Source organism: Stylophora pistillata, unplaced genomic scaffold (genome assembly GCF_964205215.1).
Source record: "Stylophora pistillata unplaced genomic scaffold, jaStyPist1.2 SCAFFOLD_115, whole genome shotgun sequence".
NCBI classification, from domain to species: domain Eukaryota; kingdom Metazoa; phylum Cnidaria; class Anthozoa; order Scleractinia; family Pocilloporidae; genus Stylophora; species Stylophora pistillata.
Window position 1 is genome coordinate 60,001 of NW_028290822.1, and position 24,136 is coordinate 84,136.

General features: G+C 36.8%; 2 protein-coding genes and 2 long non-coding RNA genes across 11 annotated transcripts in view; 2 read left to right on the plus strand and 2 right to left on the minus strand.

The window, feature by feature from the left end:
• Positions 1-15,415, plus strand: part of LOC148715857 (uncharacterized) — a 20,211-nt gene extending 4,796 nt beyond the window's left edge. For 2 of the 8 annotated variants that reach the window (XM_088746384.1, XM_088746386.1), the window contains exons 1-8: positions 5,837-8,250; positions 11,963-12,018; positions 12,168-12,262; positions 13,352-13,615; positions 13,852-13,910; positions 14,263-14,326; positions 14,905-15,008; positions 15,344-15,415. In XM_088746384.1, the coding sequence (XP_088602510.1) occupies positions 8,015-8,250; positions 11,963-12,018; positions 12,168-12,178 (303 nt within the window). In that variant the 5' untranslated portion in view covers positions 5,837-8,014 and the 3' untranslated portion in view covers positions 12,179-12,262; positions 13,352-13,615; positions 13,852-13,910; ... (1 more) ...; positions 14,905-15,008; positions 15,344-15,415. The other 6 variants (XM_088746388.1, XR_015995786.1, XM_088746385.1 and 3 more) reach the window with 6 other exon arrangements.
• LOC148715858 (uncharacterized) lies at positions 9,588-11,681 on the minus strand. Its single transcript, XR_015995804.1, has 3 exons — positions 10,846-11,681; positions 10,484-10,542; positions 9,588-10,127 (listed from the first exon to the last, which is right to left on the minus strand). It is a non-coding gene; the product is annotated as an uncharacterized LOC148715858 (long non-coding RNA).
• A 5,142-nt stretch (positions 15,416-20,557) lies between the features above and the next one.
• On the plus strand, positions 20,558-22,561 carry LOC148715859 (maternal protein exuperantia-like). The gene is made up of 2 exons (XM_088746357.1): positions 20,558-20,822; positions 21,362-22,561. The coding sequence occupies exons 1-2, from the start codon at positions 20,558-20,560 to the stop codon at positions 22,156-22,158; spliced, it is 1,062 nt and encodes a 353-aa protein (XP_088602483.1). The 3' UTR covers positions 22,159-22,561.
• Positions 20,558-23,631, minus strand: LOC148715860 (uncharacterized). Its single transcript, XR_015995799.1, has 2 exons — positions 22,697-23,631; positions 20,558-21,906 (listed from the first exon to the last, which is right to left on the minus strand). It is a non-coding gene; the product is annotated as an uncharacterized LOC148715860 (long non-coding RNA).
• Positions 23,632-24,136: the final 505 nt, after the last annotated feature.

Consider the following 24,136-nt stretch of genomic DNA (forward strand, 5'->3'; position numbering starts at 1 on the left):
CAGAAAAGAAAACTAATTGATAGACACAGAGAGAAACTTTTGGAAGAGATACTATTAATACAGCTGTGTATGTTCACCCTGATAGAGTTAAGTTGCCTATCTTCAAAAAACATTAATAATACTAACGGTAATTATGAATTATTCATATTGAGCATTTCCTTAGGGGATTTAAAAGAAGTGTTTTCGGGTTAGACCTATATCTTAATAATTAAGACTGAAGATAATATAACCTTTTTAATTGCCTTAGGTATTTTATTGCATGTATAAATCCTGGTTCTTGAAGATTTGGGTTGTCAGACATCCACATTATATCTGGATATCAGTGGTGAAGTGTACAACCTTGCATCTAGGGCTGGAACAGCATTTCTTGCAACTAATCAAGGGATGAGCATAAAATTTCGAGAATATTTTGGTAAGAAGACAATATTTGCTTTCAAACAGTGAAATTTTATGTGACAAGTACACCATAATTATTCACTTTGAGCGAGGTTAAGAATATGGAATCGAGTGTACTGTTTTGCATTTTAAACCAAAGATGGCATCTGCAGCCAATATCCTATTTGTGGATTGTGGCCATATAATAGATGACAGGTTCTTAATCAACCCTTTTCCTCCCCAGTCTTGCCTCTCTCTTGTTTTATGGTGTACATTGTGTATATTTTCTAGTGTTTGATTGCCCTCGCCTTCATTAAGATTTTAATAAAGCAATTACCCTATATGAGTTACTCTTACAAACAGAGCACTGCAGATATTTCATTCACTGATTAAGGTTTGCCATGTTATGGGAGAACTGGAACATAAAACATCCTTTTTGTGGGTGTTGGTGGACCTCATGAAGTGCCCATTAATGGAAGCTAAGAACTATGAAAAATGAACGGCACAATTTGGCACTTTGTTTCAAGGAAGGGAGCATGTCTTCAAGAGCTGCATCAAAGATGATGTTAATAAGTAAGATCAAGATGCAGACACTGCTGTGATCTTAGCAAACAGGATAATGTCTTGATTGAGTCACCTATATAACAATCTTGCCATCTACCTTAGAGCCTGAGACAAGGAATTTCAGTGAGGGGTTGCATCTCATGGGACTACAGTACAAAATCCTATTTGATAGGGACTGGTTTTGATACCAAGAATAATTTATTTTCAAGTACTCCAGAGTTTTTAAACATTAATGTTGTAGGTGTTGTGACTTTCAAAATTAAGGTACATGTATGTAAGTTGAACCACAAAGAAGTGTATGGGCCATTTAATAGAATCCTCATGTGAAACTTACATGTAGCTGCCATTCATATCTTGTTTACATATTAAGTCTTTTGTTTACTTTCTGTTTTATAGGTGCAAATCATCAGCAATTTACTATTGCTCATGTGCAAGACCTTTTCAACAAGAAATACAGTAAGTATTTAAAAAACTGCAGAAGTTATCATTAAACAACTACGTTTTGTATGTAACTAGTGGTTTGAGTTACAAATGGAATGTACTAAAGGAATGTAAATTTTAGTTTAATGCATGTATGAGTTATTTCAGAAATAGAATTTTTCTGGTTTAGTTAAGAAACAATTAATTACAGTGATGTTTTAAATAATGATCAAGTACTGGGAAAGAACATTATCTGCACTGCCCATGGCCCTCTTTACTTTTAGTGTTGTGCAAATTTGGATTCTGGGGAGCCATTTTGTTTACCAGGGGCCATTTGCTCTGTTATTTTAGTTACACTTAGTCAACAAGGATTGTGTACTGTGTAAAAAGGGCTCAATTAAGGACCAAAACAGCTACAGTAATTACTTCCTTGAAGACATAGCTTTTGCTAGAATGTTATGAATAATTTGTTGTTTTTCTACTGACGCCAACTCAAAACCAAAATTCAATACTAATTTTTTACTTAGATATGCAAACATTTGTAAGTAGCGAGCAGAATTGTCATGAGTGAAAGTTGTCTAAAGTTCCATCATCTGCCTTAGTTGAGCTCTGAAGGAAGTCTTAGGGTAATAATTTACCGTAAGTAAATTTAAGGTATTTTTTGCAGTCACAAATTTGATTAATTAAAATTAATTAAATTAATTTGCTGAACATTTCACTGATAAATTAACTTTAAAAACCCTCCATCTGGTTCGAAATCAGGCCAGATTGCTGTATCAAAGTTAGGTCAATTTAATTCCATAGAGGTATAACCAAAATGCGACTGTTCATTCAGATCATGCCGCATTAGACCAATCAATGGAAATGAAATCATTGATCAATTTAGCTACATTACAATAAAATGTTAAATAGTATAATCTAAGTGAAGAGAATGACCCAATATTGATTCTAGAACCTAAGTGATAATAATTAGCCTAAGAGAATACACTCTTGATTGAAATGCCAAGACCAACAGTATTATGCTGGAGCCAGAAAGTATTTTTGTTAATGAAAGTCATGTAACCCTTTAAGCATACTTTTGAATGTTAACTCTATAGTTCATTTTCGAGGAATTGCTTTTTCCTTTGCTGTTATTTGCTTTTCCTTTAAATGCCTTAAAGGTTACATTGATTTTAATGTTTTGTCATGTGTAAATTTTAAGACGTCTAAATATAACATCAGAAATAGTGAGGTTACACTGGGGAAAGGCCTTTTTGGAACTGATGTTTTTAAGTTTTCTTTTTTTAATCATATTGTAGACCTGTGGAATTCTCTTCCACTACACATTAGAATGATTGAATCTTTCTCATCATTTAAGAACAGTATTAATGAATTTTATCAAAACAAATTTACTGGAAATAAGGATAGATTTTTATAATTAATTAATAATTATTGTCATGTTAATTATGCTATTTGAGCTACTATATTGTACGTAAAAATTTTTTTCCCTTCATTGAGGCAGTTTATTCTTATGAGGAATCTTTGAATTCTGTATAAACTGACCTAATTATTTAGATCTTGTAAATTTTTTATTTTTTTTAATAATCATTAATTTATCTTTAATTTGTATATTATGTTAAGACCTGTATAATTGAAATTGAGTATATTAAAAAATTAAATTAAATTGTTACTGCGAACGTGTCACGTATAGGATTAAAACAACACATTTATCTTTAATGCTCTCCACTGAACAAGTTTCATCTCAGTATATTAAGTGTACTTCACCAGGACCCAACTTATATGGTTTCTATTCTTATGAAATGTACCCATAGTAAAGTCGCTTTGAATTTGGTGATTCGTTGCAAATTATTTCACAACTATAAAATATTGTCGGTTAATTAATACAAATCACCTTTGAGGGAAAATTTCCTTGGTTTCTTCTTATTATTTCTTTACTGATAGTTAATATCTGCTTTTTTTGAAAAAAAGTTGAATTGTACTGTATGGAATTAATTATATTCAATGTGCGAGCAGTCGTGCATTCGGAGAAAAGAGAAAGGCAAATCACTGATGGACACTAATAGCTTTGACCTTAGTTTGAGCTGAACAATCAACTCTGATTTTACAGTTACGAAGCTAACTACACTTGCTAGGGAGATTATTTATAGTAGCATTAAATATTTTTCTCTTTTTTGGATAGATTGTAAAGATTGTGTGATAACTGTCAATCATACAGTTGTTCATGACTTTTTTGATGAGGTATTTTACGTTGCACCGATTTTGAGCTTGTCGCTTGTTTTCAAAGATGGAACACTTGGCAGGTCTGAATGGGACCTCCTTTTAAAATTCAGCTGTGAAATTTTGGATGCCACGCTCAGAAATCGTATGGCGACAGCCATCATCCAACGTGTATGGTTAATAACTGCAATGTATTATGTCATAAATACGCCAGTCTGATACTGAGTCGTCGTTGCAAACACAGGACATAACTTTAGATATAGGGTGGGTGAAGAGCCAAGAAAATGACTAATAAAACAGGGTTGAGTGGGCCACCGGCTACTCCCAAATTTCATATATTTAGAAAATATAAACAGAAAAATGAGGTTGATTTCGCGAGGTTCCAGTGATTACCTGTACACCCCACACTAACAGGCCGGTTAATGACCCCAATTTTCCGAAAATTAGAAAATAGCTGAAAACGGGGTCGTTCTCGCGAAGTTTCCAGTGATTACCTATACCCCCCACCAAAACACCAGTGAATGACCCCAATTTTCAGACATCTAGAAAATAACGAAAAACAGGGTGGAGTTCAGAAGTTTCCAGTCATTATCCATACACTCCGCACTAACACACCGGTTAAGGACCCCAACTTCAGATATCTAGATACTAGGAACAAAAAATGGGGTCGATTTTGGGAGTTGCCAGTGATTACCCATACACCCCCCACCAACACTCTGGCTTAGTGACCCAATTTTCAGATATATAGAAAATAGCAACAAAAGACGGGGTCGATTTCGCGAGTTTCCTGAGTGATAAGCTATACACTCCGATTTAATGCTCCGGACCGAATTTTCAGATATTTCAGTTGAAAATAACAACATAAAACAGGGTCGATTTCGGGAGTTTCCAGTGATTACTCATACACCTCGCACTAAAACACCGGTTAATGACCTCCATTTTCAAATATCAAGAAAATAGCAACAAAAAACGGGGTTGATTTCAGGAGTTTCCAGTCATTATCCATACACTCCACACTAACACACCGGTTAAGTACCCCAACTTCAGATATCTAGAAACTAACAACAAAAAACGGGGTCGATTTCGGGAGTTGCCAGTGATTACCCATACACCCCGCACTAACAAACTGGTTTGGTGACCCCAATTTTCAGATATCTAGAAAATAGCGACAAAAAACGGGGTCGATTTTGCGAGTTTCCTGTGTGATAACCTATACATTCTGCTTTAATGCTCCAGGCCCAATTTTCAGATATTTCGGTAGAAAATAACAACAGAAAACAGGGTCGATTCGGGAGTTTCCGATGATTACCCATACACCTCGCACTAAAACACCGGTTAATGACCTCAATTTTCAGATATCTAGAAAATAACAACAGAAAACGGGGTCGATGTCGGGAGTTGCTAGTGATTACACATACACCCTGCACTAATACACTGGTTAATGACCCCAATTTTCAGATATTTACAAAATAACAACATAAAACGGGGTCGATTTCGCGGCACCTCGCCCTATCACACCGGGTAATGAGTTTGCAATGCTTAATTTTCACGTGGAGACTTCTGTTACTTACAGTTTGTATAGATTTGAAATAACAACAGAGAACGGGGTTTATCTCTCGCGTTTCTGGTCACTAGCGATACACCCCACATAACTGACATTGCTTAATAACCCCGAATTTTCAGATATGACAAAATTATGACTTTGCTAGTTTTCAGCGCTTATCTCAACAGAGAGTCTGAATGGGGGGGAGGAGGGTCCACTTGTCGGTTAATATTCAGTCACTTAGTCGGTAGTATTTTTCACCCTTTGTCGTTAGTCGGTTAAGCAGCACGACGGGTTGACAGGTCCAGTTTGTAACTTCTTGGATAATGTGGAATAAAATGTGCAAAAAGGGCCTGTTTTAAGTACTCCATTTTCAAATAATTGGAAAATGATTGGAAGTGATAACCTGTATACCCTGCGTTAGGAGATTGTTTAACACCGATTTTTAAATCTTTGGAAAACTATCGTCTGGGACTCGATTTTGTTTGTTCAACTACAGAAACTGGGTCATTAGGCCACTTGGGTAGAAAGGGACTACCCGCAGGTCAAAAAGAACGTTGTCCTAGCTTCTTGAACCATTTTAGACAGAAGGGTCACTTATCGGTATCTACCGTATTTATTCGCCTATAAGCCGATCTCGGCTATAAGCCGAGACCCTAAACTTCTTCATGTCAGCAGCTTTGCATTGAAATAAAAAATAAACAAAAAACATTCGGCTATAAGCCGAGACCTAATAATTGCAAAGTACTCCACGCGTGTCGTTAACTGAGATGAATTAACATAAACCGAAAACAAAAGGAGCTTCCCCCTCGGGAAACATGTAACCAAAAAGTAGGTTATTTACTCAGTTGTTATTGGTCGTTTAATTGAAAGTAACAACAAATCACAGATAAGTTGAATTTAATGTGTAAATAAATAGAACCATGCGTGACATAACAAAACATTCACCTGAGTTCAGAATCCTGTCTCAAACAATCGCTCTCTTTCAAAGTTATCGTAATCGATCATCATGCCGAAAGTTCGTCGTTCTTCATACAACTTAGCGTTCAAACTAAAAGTCGTTGCTGAAGCAGAGGCCGTCGAGAACAACTCCGACATCGCTAGAGATTACGGAATCAGTGAATCGATGGTGCGTCGCTGGCGAAAAGATTAAGCGAACCTGTTTTATGGTGAGCTTAAAATGTCAGCAAAGCGAAAGACGATGGGCTGCCTTTGGCCAAAGTATCCTGAATTGGATCAAACACTACTGGACTGGTTTTCAGAGCAGGGGAGTCAAGGTAGGTCTTTCGCTTCTTTAAAACAATGAAAAGCTTCGATCAACTGATATCTGTCAGATCGTGTTGCAATGTTTACAGAAACCGTGGGAATGACCGCTTCTGATTGGCCAGTTTTTCATGTCGTCAAAACAAGTCAAACAATTGATCTCTGTTATCTTATACAGGAATTGCCGTAAGCGGATTAATTCTACGGCTAAAGGCAAAGGAGTTGAGCAGTGATCCAGACTTCAAAGCCTCACTGGGTTGCTACCAGAGATGGAAAAAGCGCCATTCCATCAGCCTTCGCACTAGGACAACCCTGGCCCAGCGACTCCCACAAGATCTGGAAGAAAAGATCATCCAGTTCCATCAGTTCGTGATCGCACTTTGGCAGCGGTATGGCCATTCGCTCTCCAGGCTGTTCAATATGGATGAAACTCCTATGCGATTCGAGCTTCCGTCGAGCAGAACCAACAATGATTTACATGTACCTACCCTTCGTGATCTCGGAAATTTGTGTTTGTTGATAATCGCTCGGCTTACAGTCGAATAAACATTGAATTTCGAATCTTGTTAAGCACCCTTAAATATTTTTTGGCGAAAATACACTGCTACAAGCCGAACCCCCTTCCTTGGCGAGAATTTACCTGTTCTCAGTTTGATTTGTTGGAAAAATCGCTCGGCTTATAGGCGAACAAATACGGTAATCTACTTGGGCTATCCAGGCACGTTCAATATCTTAAAAAGTTTGAGGGTTCTCAGTGTTGATTCTGTAGAGTCCAGGCAGATAGTTTGATGTTTGGAATTACAGCTTTATTGTAATTACAGCTAGTAATACGCTACGGCTGTGAATTTATAAATTAGTATCAAACCGCAAATGGACAAAAGAATGTTACATGCATATTCGCAAATGTATATGCACTACTGATAGTAACTGTTTTTCTTGAATGTATAACATTTTTTGAATTACATTGATTTATTGAAATAGTACAAGGCTGTGATGTACTTTGCAAAATTATCCTCACTAAAAAGTAACTGAAAAATATGCAGGGCTTACTGTAGTTTGCGAAACGAAATGGAATAACTGTAGTTTGCGAAATGAAAAATCTGTAGTATGCGAAATGGAAAATCTGTAGTTTGCGAAATGAAATTCCTCGCCTAGGCTGCGAAAAAGAAAAACAAAAAAGGGACGCTCGACTAAATACCCTCGACTTCGACATAAGACCCTCGACCCATGATGGCTCAACCAAAAGTTAGACTCCCCTGACCTGTTAGAAAATGTAACGCAAGGGTCTCCTACCTAGCAAATGTATGCAAAGGTGATCGCCAGGATAGTCTTCCGCCAGAATTTAATTTTGACAGGGAAATTTCATTTCGCAAACTACAGATTTTCCATTTCGCAAACTACAGATTTTACATTTCGCAAACTACAGACTTTTCATTTCGCAAACTACAGATTTTTCATTTCGCAAACTATAGATTTTCCTTTTCGTTTCGTTTCGTTTCGTTTCGCAAACCAAAGTAAGCCATCTCAAACTTCAAGTTTTGGGGATTTTTTCGCGTTTTGTTCGCACTTTCATCATTAAAATATCCTCAACCGAAGAGCCATTAAACACCATGAATATCCACATAGTTAGAAATGTTGGTGAACTTGTCATACTCCTTCATTCATCTTCAAAAAATATTACAAAAAGGTGTCGATTGTCCAGTTGAAACCTCGCAGAAACGCGTCGCAAACTCAACAAATGGCGTTAAGCTAATGCCACTCGCGCATGCGCAGGCCAAATGCCTCTCTGTTCACTTTGCCGCTTTTGAGGACCAACGCTTCGGACCGCACTTCTGGTTGCAGTTCATCTCACGTTGCAGGAATACTGGGTAAGTCAACTGCTGACTCATATTATAACATCGTTTGTGCACGAGTCAAACTTCGATCGATCCAGTTAGTTCCTGCGTTTAAACCGAGCAAATTTCAAGAGCGCGGACGCGGTTGCTTTGTTCAGGTCGCATGAATTTTGAAGATCTATGGCTGTTTCCAACGAGGAATCGGAACAACTTCAGAATACCCGTCCACATCATTTACATATGTCGGGAGGCTTTGAAAAATGAGGTATAACACAGTAGACGCTATTCTTAGTCAATGAGTCAATGAAATGTAATTGATATGGCAGGGTTAACAATACATGCCTGCGTAAGAATTTTAAAATTATGCTCTATAGGTATTATAAATCATTTAAAATAGACTTTTTTCAATGCTTTTTTTAAGCTATTTACATATTCATGATCTACGACAGATGATGGTAGCTTATTCCAACAATCAATAAAAAAAAAAAAAAAAATGAAACTAGTGGCAGCGCTTGGCCAGGTAGTATTTAATTTTGATTTGATTTCATTTATCTTTGGTTTCATTTTATTTCTATTTTACATTTCATTTACTTTCACTTGCTTTTATTTTAAAAAGAAAAATAAGAAATAAATCGAAATTTAAAAAAAAATAACAAAAATAATTCCTATAAATTTGAATATGTTTAATGGCAGTTCTCGGCCACTATACACGTCTGCAACACTTATGTCTTTGTTTGTCTGAGGCATTAAATGATTGAGAATTTTTTTCTTTTGGCGTTGAAAGGCCCATCCTAGTGAGTAGTTAAGATCTCAAAAACTGATTTATAGCAATCAATTTCTTTGAGATAGAGCCATTTAGATATTGGTATGTAAAATGGCTTATTCTGTCAATAAAAACCCTCAAAAACAATTGCGTCACACACCCTGGACGTGGCCACTACTGCCAATCTAGATTTGGATTCTTATAGAACTATGTATAAGCTTTCATGAAAAGTAAGTTTGGCTCTCATATTTTGAATTTAAAAATCTGTCAAATTTTCATGTCTCATGTGGAATAGCCCTTTTTAGCTCAAAATTACTTACTCCAAAAACATGCACTCGGCAGTAATATGAAATGAACTTGTGGCTTAAATTCAAAAGGGAACAGCAGATCTGAAAAAGATTGAAGAGCAAAGCAGCAAAAATAAAACAGTTATCTTGGCGACCAGTCTTAAGGAATAACCCGTGTTGGTTCAAGTACTCAGCGTATAAAAGAGATACCTATTTTTATAAGTTGAGGATGTCTAAACATGTTGTTTGAATCAATCCTGGCAAGGTGATTAAACTAGGAAATAAAGAGGTACAATCTTCTTACTACCCACCAAACAACCTATTCATGTTTCTGAAAAGACGTATTAAAAAAAGACCTTTAAAAAACAGCTTCTCCAATAATCATCGGTTGTTCCACAGAAACTGCAATCATGGCCTTCCTATGGCTTAGATTTTCAACAGATAGTGATATAAATAAATGTGGGTATTACACTGTAGACCTCCTTTTATTGCATGTACTAAACGTTTTATTCTAGACTAAAGATTTCAAAATTAACAAGTACAGTATGAACACCTCATTTACTGAAACACACAATGTACTGACCTTATTTGACTGAATAGTGACATTTTGTGACTCAATCAATGAATCAATACTTTATTTACCCACATAGCGTCAAGGAGCTCGTAGAGCTTGTTCAAAATACATAGGTGCCTCTAAGATTAAGAATCTAAAAAACCTAATACATACTGTCAAGACCTAATAGATTAGAAATTGAAATTGGACTTTAATTGATTTTAATAAACATTGTCAGTCCAGTGACAGAATCCTTTATCACCGATGAAAAAGCGACAATATAGTGTAATGTCAGCTCCCATTCAGCCTGTGTTACAAAATAAAGAATTCTATAGCTGAGAGGGAAAAAGGGACTCACTGAAACAAAATCAAGGTACACTTGATAAACAGAAACATAAACAACATGCAGTATGATGCACGATCCTCGCAGTATTGAAGAAAATCATAAAGATGCAGATTGTATGTTGACTTGTAAATTTGTGTTGCAACATCCAAGGTCTCTTAATCTCTAAAGCTACAACTAATAGCTCCGCTGATCTTCTACAGGTAGAGAGACATTGTGCTTTCAATGCTAAAGAGGTGCAGCCCCAATGATTCCAAGGATCTCTTTAAATGATTTTTTTCAATACACAGCACAATAGTTTTTATCAGTTAGTCACTGACCTGATCAAGCAGCAGGCTAAAATCCACCTCAGTGACTGGAGGTAGTGCTGGATACACACCTGACAGAATTTTAAAATCGTTAGAAATAGGCTAACCTTTTGACGTCTGGAATGATCACCGTGAACAGTGAACACTCAGTGGGGAGTTGAGAGAGACAGTTACAGATTTGCATATAATTATGAAGAATTCTTGTAATCCCTAAGTGTTCAGATAAGGTTTTGTAAAGTTGATAAAGTCCTCTATTGCTTTTATAAAATATTTGTCAAAAATAACTCAACAAAGATAGGGTAACATGACAACTATGTTTACATATTCTCACTACAACCCTTATCATTCATGAAAATAACAACATCTGATCTCACCTGAATTCAACTGTGCTACATCAATAAGAATTGAACTTGTCGGTGAAACTGAAGAGAAAAATAACAAGAAAGATCTAAAGAAATATTTCAGCTTTTTTAAAATTATCTTGCTCTTGATAACAAATGAGACTGTACATAGTAACAACTAATGCTCTGGGTGCTTTATTCATCATTGTCACTGTGGTTTGTATGAAGCTATCTAATCCATCTGACAGCTGGTCTTCATAACAACTTGCTTTTTATAGGATGTTTTTCCTTCATTGCTACTTTAACTTAATCGATAGTTTTTTTGGTGTGTGTTTTTATTGACCAAGACAAAGCTTAGATGCATAAAAAGACAAAAAAAAACAAAACAAAACAAAAAACAGGCATATAGTTAGCTATCTTCACAAAGCAAGCATGCTAATTAAAAAATTTTTCATCAGTTGTAAAAGGATTTGGTAGCTAAAATAAGAATAAAAAATGACTTGTTTATTTTGAGAGCTAGGAAAGATAGCCTATTAATTGCTTGTAGCACAGGAGGAGAGATCCATAAAAATGCAGAAAAGAAAAAGGCAAAATTATCCAGCTATCTTGACCTAACAACCTTGGTCGCTTAAGTATTTAGTACATGGTAAAAGGTTTTAGCTTAAATAATCAAGGATGACTTGTTTATTATGAGAACTGGAAAGAAATTCAATGCTTAAATTGCTTTAAATCCATGCAGCATTAACTTCCTATAATAAGGTAACACTTGAAGGGTAGAAGTGAGTTTGTGTTTTTTACAAAAAGAGGTTTCTTTTCTTTTCCATTCAAGATGACACTAATAAAAATGTTAGATGTAAAATGTTTGATGAAATATCAGAATTAATACAAAATGTAAACATACCTTCTCTTTGCTTTTTCAAGGCACTCTGCAGTAAGCACAGTGATCACATTGCGGAGAATAAAATGGCTATCCAATCTTGCGCTCTTCTGCTGTATACAACAGGTTCTTGTCAAGCAATACATTTTTAGAAAATCCTTATTAAGGTGTTTTACCTTATGTTATTAGTGTTAATTACCTCTGGTTAGCCTCATTTATTTTTACTGAAACAACAGACTTCAAAATGTAACATCACTTTAATTTTATTTTCAGGTTTTGTATAATAGTGGAAATACAGTTCAGCAACATACACTCTCTGAAGCATTCAGGTATGGGCCTCAGTAATGAAATGAATTGGGTTTTTTTTAATACTTTCCTTATTATAATTAATGTCTGTAAGTTCTAAGTTAATTAAACAGCACAAGTTCATTTATTGATCACTGTACTTTATTTTTTGACATCTTTATGTCTCCATCAGCCAATTCCTGAATGAAATTAGACTATGATGAGCTCACGGCCTTAGATCAGCTGTCAGCATGTGGTCTCAAGAACTTCATGTTTGATGTAGCCAAGGTTAGTGAGGTGGGAAGGGGAAGGGGATTGGTGAGCTAATCTGGACTGCACACTTGCAAATGGTTTTTATGTGCAGTATCTGACTGGGCAGATACTAAATTGTAGCATTCTCTGGAGGTTTTTTTTTTTTGGTGAGCTAATCTGGACTGCACACTTGCAAATGGTTTTTATGTGCAGTATCTGACTGGGCAGATACTAAATTGTAGCATTCTCTGGAGGTTTTTTTTTTGGTGAGCTAATCTGGACTGCACACTTGCAAATGGTTTTTATGTGCAGTATCTGACTGGGCAGATACTAAATTGTAGCATTCTCTGGAGGTTTTTTTTTTTTGGTGAGCTAATCTGGACTGCACACTTGCAAATGGTTTTTATGTGCAGTATCTGACTGGGCAGATACTAAATTGTAGCATTCTCTGGAGGTTTTTTTTTTTTGGTGTGCTAATCTGGACTGCACACTTGCAAATGGTTTTTATGTGCAGTATCTGACTGGGCAGATACTAACTTGTAGCATTCTCTGGAGGTTTTTTTTTTTGGTGAGCTAATGTGGACTGCACACTTGCAAATGGTTTTTATGTGCAGTATCTGACTGGGCAGATACTAAATTGTAGCATTCTCTGGAGGTTTTTTTTTTTTGGTGAGCTAATCTGGACTGCACACTTGCAAATGGTTTTTATGTGCAGTATCTGACTGGGCAGATACTAACTTGTAGCATTCTCTGGAGGTTTTTTTTTTTAAAGACCAGCTATAAAAAACACTAGGTGCAGGCAAAGGTAAACATTTATTTTTGAACAAGACTATGGTGTTCCACTGCTTTGTTGGATTAAAATAGACTGTGCTTCAAACACCAGAAGCCTGCAAAAGTGCAGCTACTTCTGGAGAACATTTCACTTACTTCAAAGCCTATGGAGACACTTGAGACTTGTGAAGCCTTCTGAATGAGATCATGGAAAGTAACTCAGTAACCCTGAGTTTTGATGATTTACAGTTTACTAGTGGTTTTGGCTGTATTGCGTGATGTTGCAGAATACAAGATAATCTTAGTGGAAAGGCTGCATGAATTGAATCTCAATCAGTTGAATTTCCTTCACAGGCAAGAGGTCTCATGGCTGAAACTCTGGACATGCTTGCACAGAAGGGAAAGTTTCATCTTTCTTATGAAACTCAGGGCAAGTTGGCATCTAGAGGTTTCACTGATATTATCAGCAGAGGTGCGAATGGCGAGAAAGACATGATTGCAGCACTTTATTGAATAGTTCAATGAAGGGGCATTCACGAGATGATTTTGCACAGTGTTCTGTTGAGTTGACCTGTTCAGAATTCTCTTTTTAGAATTGAAAGAGGTCAAATTTTTTTGGTAAGATGCATGAATTTTTTGATAAAGATTTGTTTATTTTATAATTGTAAAAGCGTTTGACTCTTATTTTTCATACCATCATCACTGACAATGTAATATGTACAAGGTTCATCCTTAAAGTAGCAGATGCCAGCTCAGCAAATAAGAAATAAAGAAAACAAGGTGGCAGTTGAAGTGGGTTCGTTTTTATTTTGTAGTGATTTTTAATTCATACTTACCTTGTATGCGGATAACAGGTGCTTTTATACAGTGTATGGATCCTAAGGATCTCCTAAGTGAGACCTCCAAGGCAGAAGTAAGAATTTGTCATTATTTGTAACGACCAAGCTTAATCAGAAATTTAAACTGTATTAACTGTCAGTGTCAAGAAGGAATAACAACTAAAGCCAATAAATAAAAAGCTTTGAAGGTGTTTTCAAGGAACTTTCAGATAGGATTAATGATAAATATGACTACTGAACAGACTATGATTTACACTATATATCTATATATACCATGAATCAGTTGTAATGCATACTACTATCAGATGTTAGCAGTTGTGAAATACAGGTATGAATGGTTTAAGATTGTGATGGTGATGGTGGTTATTGTGGTAATTTGATAAGGGTTTACATTCATAAGGATGTTTCACTTTCATTTAATTTCAGGACTGTATCTGGAAGCTCAATCGGCTCAGTGATTTCTCTTGAAAGTACTGCCAGTTTCAGACAGGTCTGCATGAGTTATGTTTTTTTTTTCTTCGACAATATATTATTTCATTTATTGTAATTAACTTATCCACACACATCCAACAGAGAATCATTGAAATCTCCAAAGGATGAAACTTTTTTTCAGTGATTATAATGGAAGTTTTAGTGGAAGTGAATGAGAGTTGGCAGGGGGGCACGATAAACTGTTGTTAGGAACACTATAAACTAAACTGGAACAAGATAAGGAAGAGTCAAAAGATCCATTTATCTTACTTCCTGCAAACTTTTTAAAATAAATGTTGAATTGTTCCCAGGGGAGCAGGGATGGCGCAGTGGTGAGAGCACTTGCCCCCCACCACTGTGGCCTGGGTTTGATTCCCGGACTTGGCGTCACATATGGGTTGAGTTTGCTGTTGGTTCTCGTCCTTGCTCTGGGGGTTTCCTCTGGGTCCTCCTGTTTACCTCCCTCCGCAAAAACCAACATTCCAAATTCCAATTCGATTGGAACAGTGGACAAGAAGAGCCACCCAGTAGAATGTCCATTGCTAATTTATTATTTATTATTTATTATTTTTTAATTGTTCACTTTCGGTGATATAGGAGGATCATAAGCAACCTTCCCTGCATGATCTGATTGAGCTGTTTTTATGTTGTCTTTTGGTTTTAAATTATCTCAGAGATGATAAGTTGGATGCTGATGCAAGGTGTGTCCCATGTTATTTATCTTCTTTATTAAATTTTTTATAATTTTATATATTGAGGGCTGGGGGATGTCAAAAGTAGAAAGCTGCCGGCAGAAATGGTTAATTTACTTCCATGTTTCAGCTTGCATCTCCAGTTCCTTGAGAGAGATGGCATTTTTTCAAAAAAATTATCCTGGATTAGTTAGGAGCCATCTAACCAAGCCCAGTTTCTTCAAATAAGATGTTGCAGATGTCTTTGAAATTAGGGTTAATAAGAATAATTATGCCTGTAAAAGATTTAATAACTAATTAAAAGGATATTGTAATTGATACTTTTCTCTGTTGTCTGTGTCCAGAGTTGCAGCATTTAAGTGCATTACTGGAGGAGACCAAGCTTCTGAAAATGATCTGGGAAGGAAGAGGGTAATTTCAAGTATTAATAAAAGCTCTCAAATTGTGGTTGATAGTGAAGTACATTCTATGGTACTTTAGATGATCTTCCATTCAGACCATGTAATGATATCATTATCACTGTTTCTGTTCATAATAGGAAAGTACAATGGAGTTCCTGTTCAAGCCTGTCATTTGTCCTATGGCCAACAACACACGGCTGTTGTTAGTTCATCGGGAGATGTTTACACATGGGGAAGATCACAAAAAGGGAGGTACAATGTACAGGCCTCAATTTTTTCAGGTAGGAATTTCACTATTGCTTAAATAGTGCTCTTTACTGCGAGGATCGTACATAAATACGTTTCTACAACCGCGGTTCAAATATATGAGTTTCATATATTCATTGAGTTTGATTTATCATCTTACGGATTTATGGTGAATTAGTTTGGTGACCTGTTCCCAGTTGGCTTGTTAGCTCAATTGGTACAGTGCTGCACTAGTATTGCAGAGGTCAGTGGTTCAAATCCCATGCAGGCCTGAATTTTTTCAGGTGTGATTTTCACTATTGCTTATTAAAATAGTGCTCTTTACTGCGAGGATCATACATAAATACGGTACAATGTGTTGCCAAAAACATCTCTGAAGAATTGAGTGTTATATTTTAGACAAAGAAAGTCTGCCAAATGTTAACTCATCACTGCCTATGTGCTTGTAGTGTCATTATTGAAAAATATTGCTGATCCTATAGCAGCTAGTATGCAGGACACATGTCATATATGTTTATCAACTTTATTGGTCTCATAAGTTATGAATATACAGAAGTAAAAGAAATTAAAAAAAAGGACCAAATAAGATTGCCGAAACAGAAACAAAATCCCATGTGAGGCGCAACCCGAAAACTAAAGAGAAAAAAAATATATATCCGATAAAAAAAACTAATGAACTATATGAACTTTGTAATGGGCCTTTCTGATCACCATAGAGTCTCTGTGGCTCTGTGCTAAAGCATCGGAGCACCGAGTCCCAAGGTCTGAGGTTGGATTTGTCATGGGGACTTAAAAATTTTTCTTTCCCCCACACTTGTGACTTAAGATGAAATGTAACATCTTTCTAAGGTTAGTGTTACGTAGTTGTAAATTCAGATATAGGTGATCACAGGATTGGACTCCCACTTTTTATAGAGAACAAGATAGATTAAACTTATGATTTCCAATTAATAATGGGATGGTACATTATGTAGGATTTTTCTAATATATCAAATGGAACTAAGATTGTTAGGCTGTGGCACAGGTTGATCAGGAATGTAGCTTCTTTGTCTGGTTGGTATTTGCTGGCCAAACCAGGTCACCTCACACAGTGCATTTTTCTATGCTCTAGAATTTACCAGTTCTGCCTTTATTGCACTGATTAATTAGATCTTGTGGAGTATAAACAAACAATTAATCTTTGAAACCTGACAAGTTCAAGTATTGTCTGTAAGATATTTTCAACCTGTTCAAGTAGGTGCTCAAATTCATGCTCCAGGGTTAAAAGTGATGATGTCACAAGGTGTAGAAAGGGTGTGGGTCCCCATGGGCGCATATGGGTGCACTGGATGTCAATAGGTTAATTAACATGTTGCTAGCTCTCAAGAAGATCAAGATAAGAGGTTTAGCTTATTCACCTCAGCAAGAGAGTTGAAATTTCAAAGTGAGTAGTATGCAGTGGGGCTGAACATTCCTAGCAGACTTATATACATACATACATACTTTATTTTTCATGTAGGTCAGTACAAGAAGGCAGCTAAAAAGCTGATGTGGACTTACAAATTTAAATATATCTACAACAATTTAAATATTAATGTTATCAAACTTAAGAATTATTTACAATGAGTAAGAAAAAAAAAAAATGAAGAACTGCTTTCATTTTAAGCAGGAACCATTAACCATGATCTCTATTCTGAGTACAATGTGATACAGTTTGATTCATTGATGTGAGGGCAGCTGGCAAGAAGTATGCGTCAGTGATTAATTTGATTATTTTCCCTCACATAGGTGTATTCTTGGGCATCATCAAAGTATGGACAGGTAAGAAATACAACTTTATCAATGCAAATATTATCAGCATCCTTGCAAGATGTTCGTTTTGATTTTAACCCTTTAACTTAACCCCAAAGTCTGACTGTCAATTCTCCCCTCTAACTGCTACACATTTCCTTGTAAATTAGTTACAAGAATTTTACGTTAGATCAAGATAGCAATCTCTACATAAGTTTAAGTATCTCACTACCTGTTTACTGAGTAATAATTTATATGGATATTATAGGGACTTGAAGGATAAAAAGGCAGAGCCCTACCTGAATGCCATTTCTAAGGTAGTCGTTTTCAACTTTGATCACAACATTTTTGAATCAGATAATGCATTTAGAAATAATTTCCTGATTCACATGATAATTTTTTTTAACAATGTTGTGTTACGTATGATGTACGATCCTCGCAGTAGATAGCGGTATTTATGCAATAGCGAAAATCAGACCTGAAAAAAATCAGGCCTGTACGGGACTAGAACCACTGACCTCTGCGATACTAGTGCAGCGCTCTACCAATTCAGCTAACAAGCCAACTGGGAGCAAGCCAATAAGTTGGCTGGTAATAAACCTGTGAAAGTGATAAATGAGATAGAATAAATATATGAAGTTCATATATTTTGAACTGTGGTGTTAGATATGTATGATGCACGATCCTGGCAGTAGATAGCGTTATTTATGCAATAGCGCAAATTTTTTTCAGGTCTGATTTAAATAGCGCTATCTACTGCGAGGATCGTGCATCAGACGTATCTAATACCGCAGTTCAAAATATATGAACTTCATATATTTATTCTATCTCATTTATCACTTTCACGGGTTTATTACGAACCAACTTATCGGCCTGCTCCCAGTTGGCTTGTTAGCTCAATTGGTAGAGCGCTGCACTAGTATCGCAGAGATCAGTGGTTCGAGTCCCGTACAGGCCTGATTTTTTTCAGGTCTGATTTTCGCTATTGCATAAATAGCGCTATCTACTGCAAGGATCGTGCATCATACGTATCTAATACTGCAGTTCAAAATATATGAACTTCATATATTTATTCTATCTCAATGTTGTGTTATTTTGAGGAAAGTTTGGCCAAGGAGACACAAAGCAACAGACAAGGCCTGTCTACATTACCGAGCTATCGGACAACAAATGTATAGCAGTTATGTGTGGACATTATCACTCCATGGCTCTGTGAGCAGATCACCGGGTGTGGTCGTGGGGATGGGGAGTCCATGGACAGTTAGGAGTGGGTAGCATTAAAGATGCACTCCTCCCAACACATGTGCAAGCACTTGATCAGTATCAAGTGACCAAACTAGCTGCTGGGTATTCACACAGTGCAGTACTTACAGCTTAGGTTGGCTTTGGTTTGTTACAAAGTCAATTCAATCTGCACCTGAATACCATAAATCCTATAATAAGCCTTCCCGGGGGAGGGGGGAGCTTATTTATTCCACGGACTTTGGGGGGGGGGGGTGGCTTAGATGGAGGCTTATTAATTTAAAGTGGAAAAACTTAATTAAAGAGGAAAAACTTCATAAGTATCACTTCTTTTTGAACAAAATGAAACACAGAGTGCTAGTAATATTCTTCAGCACAGAAACTGATGGCCATGGTTTACCATGTTTCCCACCTAGTGGGTTTTGTGCCCTGACCAAATATTATATTTTGACCTAAGTTTTACTAAGCTGGGTTATGAGACAAAAGACTGTTGCTATGAAAGAACTTGTTAAGGCCCACATCAAGGAAGAGCCATACACTTGAATAAGCCATTTTTGTTACATTAAAAATTCAAACTTGGTTCAGAGGCTAGGGGGGAAAAGAAACAAAAGATATCACATAGAGGTTGGACAATGAATGATTAATTGCTTTTGGTTGATTCGTCCTAGCCTGAGAGTCATGTTAGAATTTTAATATATGAACAGTGGCCTCACCTATTTATTACTGGAAATGGAAGAGGCAATGTTTTCCAACCCTGTTTAAATCATTTCTTTTTTCAAGGACAAATCCTCACATTTGGAGGAGGTATGAAAATACAGTCAAGCAGTTCACAGAAATTTCCTTTAATTTGTAATGTTGTTTCAAATTGGTTTGTATTGTGGTCATTTTGGAAACGTACAGGCTGCAAGGCATTTTTTAGAAATTTGAACTTTGGAGATTAACAGGGGAAGGGCAATCGGGCAAAACCCTGTGTTGAATTTTAAGCAGTGTTATAATTCGATACTCTCCCAGTGATAAGCTAGTATTATTGGATCTCAGATTTAATTTATGGTTTAGGCTGAATATAAAATACAAATCCATGTAGTTGGACACTTTTTGTCTCTACATACATTGTGCTCTCCAGAACTACCTGGCTCATGTTAATCCCTTAATGATGTTTAGGTTAGTTGTCTCCGATTTTGTAAAGACATTTAGGTATGTATCTTGTGGTGTTTGTTTTACTTAGGACTGTATGGTCAGTTAGGACTGGGAAACAATAGTAAGCAGACACTTCCAGTGCTTGTACGGACTTTAAAGAATGAGAAACTTTACTTAATTTGTTGTGGATCATTTGAAAGTGTAAGTAATTTAGCCAAATTTTCTTACTTTATATTTTAGTCTTTGCACCACTGTTGATACTTTCTTAAGGTGAGGAAAACATTTCTATTTTGCCCCATGCTCATGGTGACCATTCTTCTTGTGGCGACTGGTGTGGCTACTTAAAAAGTCCTGCGTCCTACAAACACAGAGGCCTTCCCCATGGCAAGGATCTGATGGACAAAAGGTTGAGGCAGTCACTGGAAAAGATCATAGTAGTAAGTACAGTGTACATGTATGCTGGCACAGCTCGCTCCTCACAAATTCCCAATGCCAACCATTTTACCTGTAGAGGAACACAACTCTTAGAAAATAGTGTTAGTGCTTATGATTGTATTCTAAATTAAATTAATAACTGCAAGGGATAACGCTATAAGTGTCAGAGGACTATCAACCTCTTTTTCCGTTTCACAAGCTTTAAGAGATACCAAATTGTAGTGAATAAAAACCATTTGCTTCTTCAATTTAGGTTTATGCTTCAAATGCCAAGAAGCTAGCTCCCCTTGGGTCGAGCCAGGCAATTCTTTAAAGTTTGCAAAGAAAATGGACAAGAAAATACTAATTTTGAAACAGAAACAGAAAACAAGAGAGTACAAGAAGAAAAGAATTGAGAAGAAAGCGAAGCAGTTGAAAAAGACAAAACAGCTTGAGAACAGAGAAGGACAACAGTATAGTTCTGGAATGGGCTTTGATGGACATGATGCTGCTCAGGAAATTTCAGCACCACCTGCAGCCTCAAAGATTGAGAAAGTATCGTTAACCAAAGACTATCATCAAATCATATTTGATTTGGAAACATCTGGAAGGGGTAATTAGCTTTGCAGGGTGAAGTTTGGCAAAAAAGTAACAAAGTGAATACAAGGCTGTGCTCTAAGGAAAATTGAATGGAGCCCAGTGCTCTGAAACTGTGAAATCTAGGGTGCCCAGCATATGCTTTGTATAAAAAAAAAACTAAAATTTCCGAGTCACCCAAGTGGAAAAGTAAGGCGCCAGGGGCCACTGGGCGCTGTTAGAGCACAGCCTTGGAATATAACCATGTTTGTCCCAGCAGGGTGTTTTGGAATTGCACATTAGAGAATAATTATATTTAATCATGGAATTGTTTTGCTATTTTTCTAGATTGCTGAATACTCGTCCTGCTAATTTGCATCCCATAGATTCCTTTGTTTTATCATGCCTTGTTCGTAAAGAAAATAGGTCAGATGCAAATTAGCAGGACAGGTGTTCAGAAATCACTGCTATTTTTATTTTAGATATACCCTGCATAGATGCACTAAGCCTTTTTATTACATTTTCCTTTGTAATATCTTTGTAAAGTATTAATTGGATTACAATATCTTAAAACAGGTAATGATGCTGAAATCCTACAAATTGCAGCAACAGATGGTAATGATGAGTTCTCTATTTATATCAAGCCTCGTAATGTACTATCACCAGAAGCATCTGCTGTGAACAAACTCACCTTCCAAAGAGCAATACTGTTTTATGATGGGAAGCCAATAACTGATGCTGTTGCAATTGATGTGGCACTGAAGACCTTCATTGAGTGGCTCAAATCAAGAATGCCTTGCATTTTAGTAGCACACAATTGCAAATCCTTTGATGCCAGGTTCTTGGTGCAAGCAGCAGAGAAAAATGGAGTCATGGATGACTTAGTTAAAACAGTTTCTGGCTTTACAGACCCTCTTTCAGCATTCAGGGAATTGCTTCCTGAAAGGAAATCCCAAAGCCAAGAAAACCTGGTACAAGGTCTTCTGGGTAAATCCTATGAAGCTCACAATGCTCTTGCAGATGTGCAAACACTTTACCAGCTGGTGAACAAGTTTCTAAATGTCAAACTGCTACAAAAGCACAGCTTCAAAGTTTCATGGGTGGCATCCTATCAGAAGCTCCTAAAAGAAAAGAAACTTCTGGTTAATACCCTGCAGCCATTAGTTAGAAAGAAGTACATTTCAGCCTCAATGGCCATTAAGTGTGCAAGCTCAGGTTTGGGTCTCCCTCACCTGAGAGTGGTATACCAAAGAGGCAAGGAAGAAGGGGTGAAGCAAGTTCTGATGGAGAGGTTTGACAACAAACCCAGAGTCTCCTCAAACAAGCGGGTGCTGGTGCAAATATGTCAGTACTTTACAGATAATGCAAATTAAGATTGTGATTTGTGCAATTAATGTTTTGAAATAATTTTTGCACGGAAAATGTAGTAGTCAGAATGAGGACCAGTGAGACATTGGAGTGTGGTTCTGAAGTATAAAAAGCAAATTTTAAAGTGCAGTTCGTATTTTTCAGAGTATACTACATTGTACTGTATATATCACTCCTGTTAGAGTGATGGGTGAAGAATTCACATTTTGCTGTGTATGGAAACCAAACAAGACAACATACAAAGAATACAAAGAATTTGGGTTGTCTGTCTAGCATGGGGTCCTTGACTCCTTTAAGGACTATCCCTATGGCATTTTTTTTTCTCCTTTTTCTCTCTCTTTTGTTTACTATGTTGCCATTAAATTGATAAATATAAATATAAATACGAATCAACAGTCTTTTCTTCAAGTTTTTTGTCAAACCTTTATTGCCCAAGCAAAACAAATCGAACCCTAGCTCACTGGAATTAACAAAACGCCAGCGCTACGAAATTGTTTCAACTATATGCTTATAACTTCAAAATCTCATCAAATCTTGACTTACCTCATTTTTTGTTATTTTTTCACCCTTTCCAAGTATGAATTTCTGTGTTGGTGACATCAAACACATAAAAACAACCGAAAAGAAGCTTATTATCGAGTGCATACTTCGAGCACGATGGACACCATTTTGTCTCGTCCCAGTCCCCTCCGTGCAAATTCTTCATCCTGACTACTATCTGAAAACTATGTCCACCTTTTACGGCAGTTTGTGAGGAAACAAGCACGGTGACACCCGATTTTTTTTTTCAGGTTTTTGCTATGAACAATCTAATAAAGAACATATTTGAAGAATAAAAAAAGTTTGACGGTAGAACATTTTTTTTTTGGAAAATAGTTCCGTATTTTGTGTATTTTGGCCAAGGCGAGGACTTCAAGCTAACCACGGAACTGTCCGAAAAAGGGCAAAATCCCCACAACCGAGCAATCAAAAACAGCTAAAATGAAGCAATACCGCTTATTTTGATAAAGGAACCTTCAATTTCAAAATAAAATTTTGTTTCTTTCAAGTAACCAAGGCTAAATTCTGTTGGAAGGTGATTCGAATTTTTAACGCACAACCAATAAAAATAGCCCATTTTATTAGCCTGCCGACGTATAAACAAGCACGGTGACCCCATTTTTTTTTTACATTTTTTTAATGTTTATATCATGAATGTTAATCATACCAAGTTTCAAAAAACGTTTGATAGTAGAACAATTTCAAGGGAATTACCTTAAGGCGATTCCCTTGTTTTGCACTGCGCAACCTTTTTTGCGCATAACATTGCGACATCCAAGATGGCGGCCGTTCTTCATGCTAGCGTGAGAAAAACAAACAAGGGCCGCTTTTGCAGAGCGAAAGCTTTTATTTGCAATAAGAATGCCGCAAATCGGCTGAAAGCTTCTGGTAATGCTCTGGTAAGACAAGAAAATGAAAAGAATGTGCGTGATCCGGAAGTCTGCAATGGATTTCCACTTCGCGGCCGTCGAGTTGTGGAATTCAATGTCCCCCTGTGAGGCAGCTCTACAGCTCTTCGACTGCATAAAAGAACCGGTGTCTGGGTTAGGATCACCACTGTACATATCCTCTTCAAACTCTGAGTGTGGAGAGACAAATACCTGTCGTACAAACAAGACCCACCGTAGCACCGGAACAACGCGAGGGAGACCAATCTTTGATGTAAACACGAAGCTCGCTGCAGGTTTATTTACATTAAACGTGGCTAAAAATCTTGTTTTCCACCATTACAGCATCCATTTAACATCTAGCCAATTTGTTAATAAGTTGAATCGAAATATTTACAGGGATGCTACACGCAGGCATAGATCCTACCCACGTAAACGAGTAGTTATCATCCATCAATATACCATCACTTGGAGAGTCCACGCTGAAGGCTCGCGAGAGGGAAGTGGGGCTCCAAGTTGAAAAGTTGGCCAAGGAATCATGTCTGAAAAGTTTGGA

Excerpts from the sequence above, each read along its gene's own strand:
- LOC148715859 (XM_088746357.1), top strand. The coding sequence starts at position 20,558 with ATGGACAAGAAAATACTAATTTTGAAACAGAAACAGAAAACAAGAGAG. Across the intron at positions 20,823-21,361 it reads TTTGGAAACATCTGGAAGGG|GTAATGATGCTGAAATCCTA; the intron begins GTAATTAGCTTT and ends ATCTTAAAACAG.